General features: G+C 59.0%; 1 protein-coding gene across 1 annotated transcript in view; it reads right to left on the bottom strand.

Moving 5' to 3' along the window:
- Nucleotides 1-6: 6 nt before the first annotated feature.
- LOC104122029 (ADP-ribosylation factor-like protein 8A) overlaps nt 7-739 on the bottom strand; it is a 7,781-nt gene continuing 7,048 nt past the window's right edge. Inside the window, exon 4 of the mRNA XM_035889735.1 lies at nt 7-679. Coding sequence (XP_035745628.1) covers nt 630-679 — 50 coding nt within the window. The 3' untranslated portion in view covers nt 7-629. The remainder of the gene's footprint in view (nt 680-739) is intronic.

The raw sequence follows: 739 nt of genomic DNA, 5'->3' as shown, positions 1-739 counted from the left end.
GCTGGAGGTGATGGCAGGGGAGGGAGGGGGGAGGAACCTGGGGGGGGTGGCATCGTCCCCCCCCCAAACCCTGCCTGTGGGCAGAAGCCTGGGGAAGGGCAAGGCGGGCACGCTCCCAGCACCCCTGGGGTGCTCCCTCCTGGGGGTACAGGCAGGACACCCGGGGAGGGACGAGGGAGCCCCAGGGACCTGCCCGCAGCCTGGCACGGCCCCGTCCCCAAGGGGCTGCCTTCTGCCACCACCCTCACCTTCCTCCCAGCGCTGACCCTCGGCTGCCTCGGGGAGCCCACAGCCTTCCTACTGCTCACAGGGCCCAGTTTAGTAACAGCGCTATCGCTTAAATTAAAAAATTAAAATATATATACATATATATATATACTGTATACACAGACAACAACAGAACAGTGCCAAAATGGGAGGAAGAGACAGAGAGAGAGGAGAGGGGAGGAGGGCAGAGTCGGACATTTTCTTTACAATAAAAACAAGGGCTCCACCTCAATGCGAGCGGAGTCTGGGGTCCCCTAAAAATACCCATCTAGAGAGAGAGCTGGAGGGACAGAGCGGGAGAAAGAAGGGGCATGGGCTTGTACAATGGCATCTTCCCGATCCGAGCTGCGATTCGCGGGATCTCAGCTTCTCCTAGACTTCGAGTGCTGGATAAGCCACTGTAGGGTGATGTCTGCGAAGGCAAAGGGACACTTACAGCCTCTGCCTCCGGCCGTCACCCGGTGCTTGGGGA

This window comes from Egretta garzetta, unplaced genomic scaffold (assembly GCF_000687185.1).
Source record: "Egretta garzetta isolate BGI_Z169 unplaced genomic scaffold, ASM68718v1 scaffold202, whole genome shotgun sequence".
NCBI classification, from domain to species: domain Eukaryota; kingdom Metazoa; phylum Chordata; class Aves; order Pelecaniformes; family Ardeidae; genus Egretta; species Egretta garzetta.
This window is presented reverse-complemented; position numbering and strand designations above follow the sequence as displayed.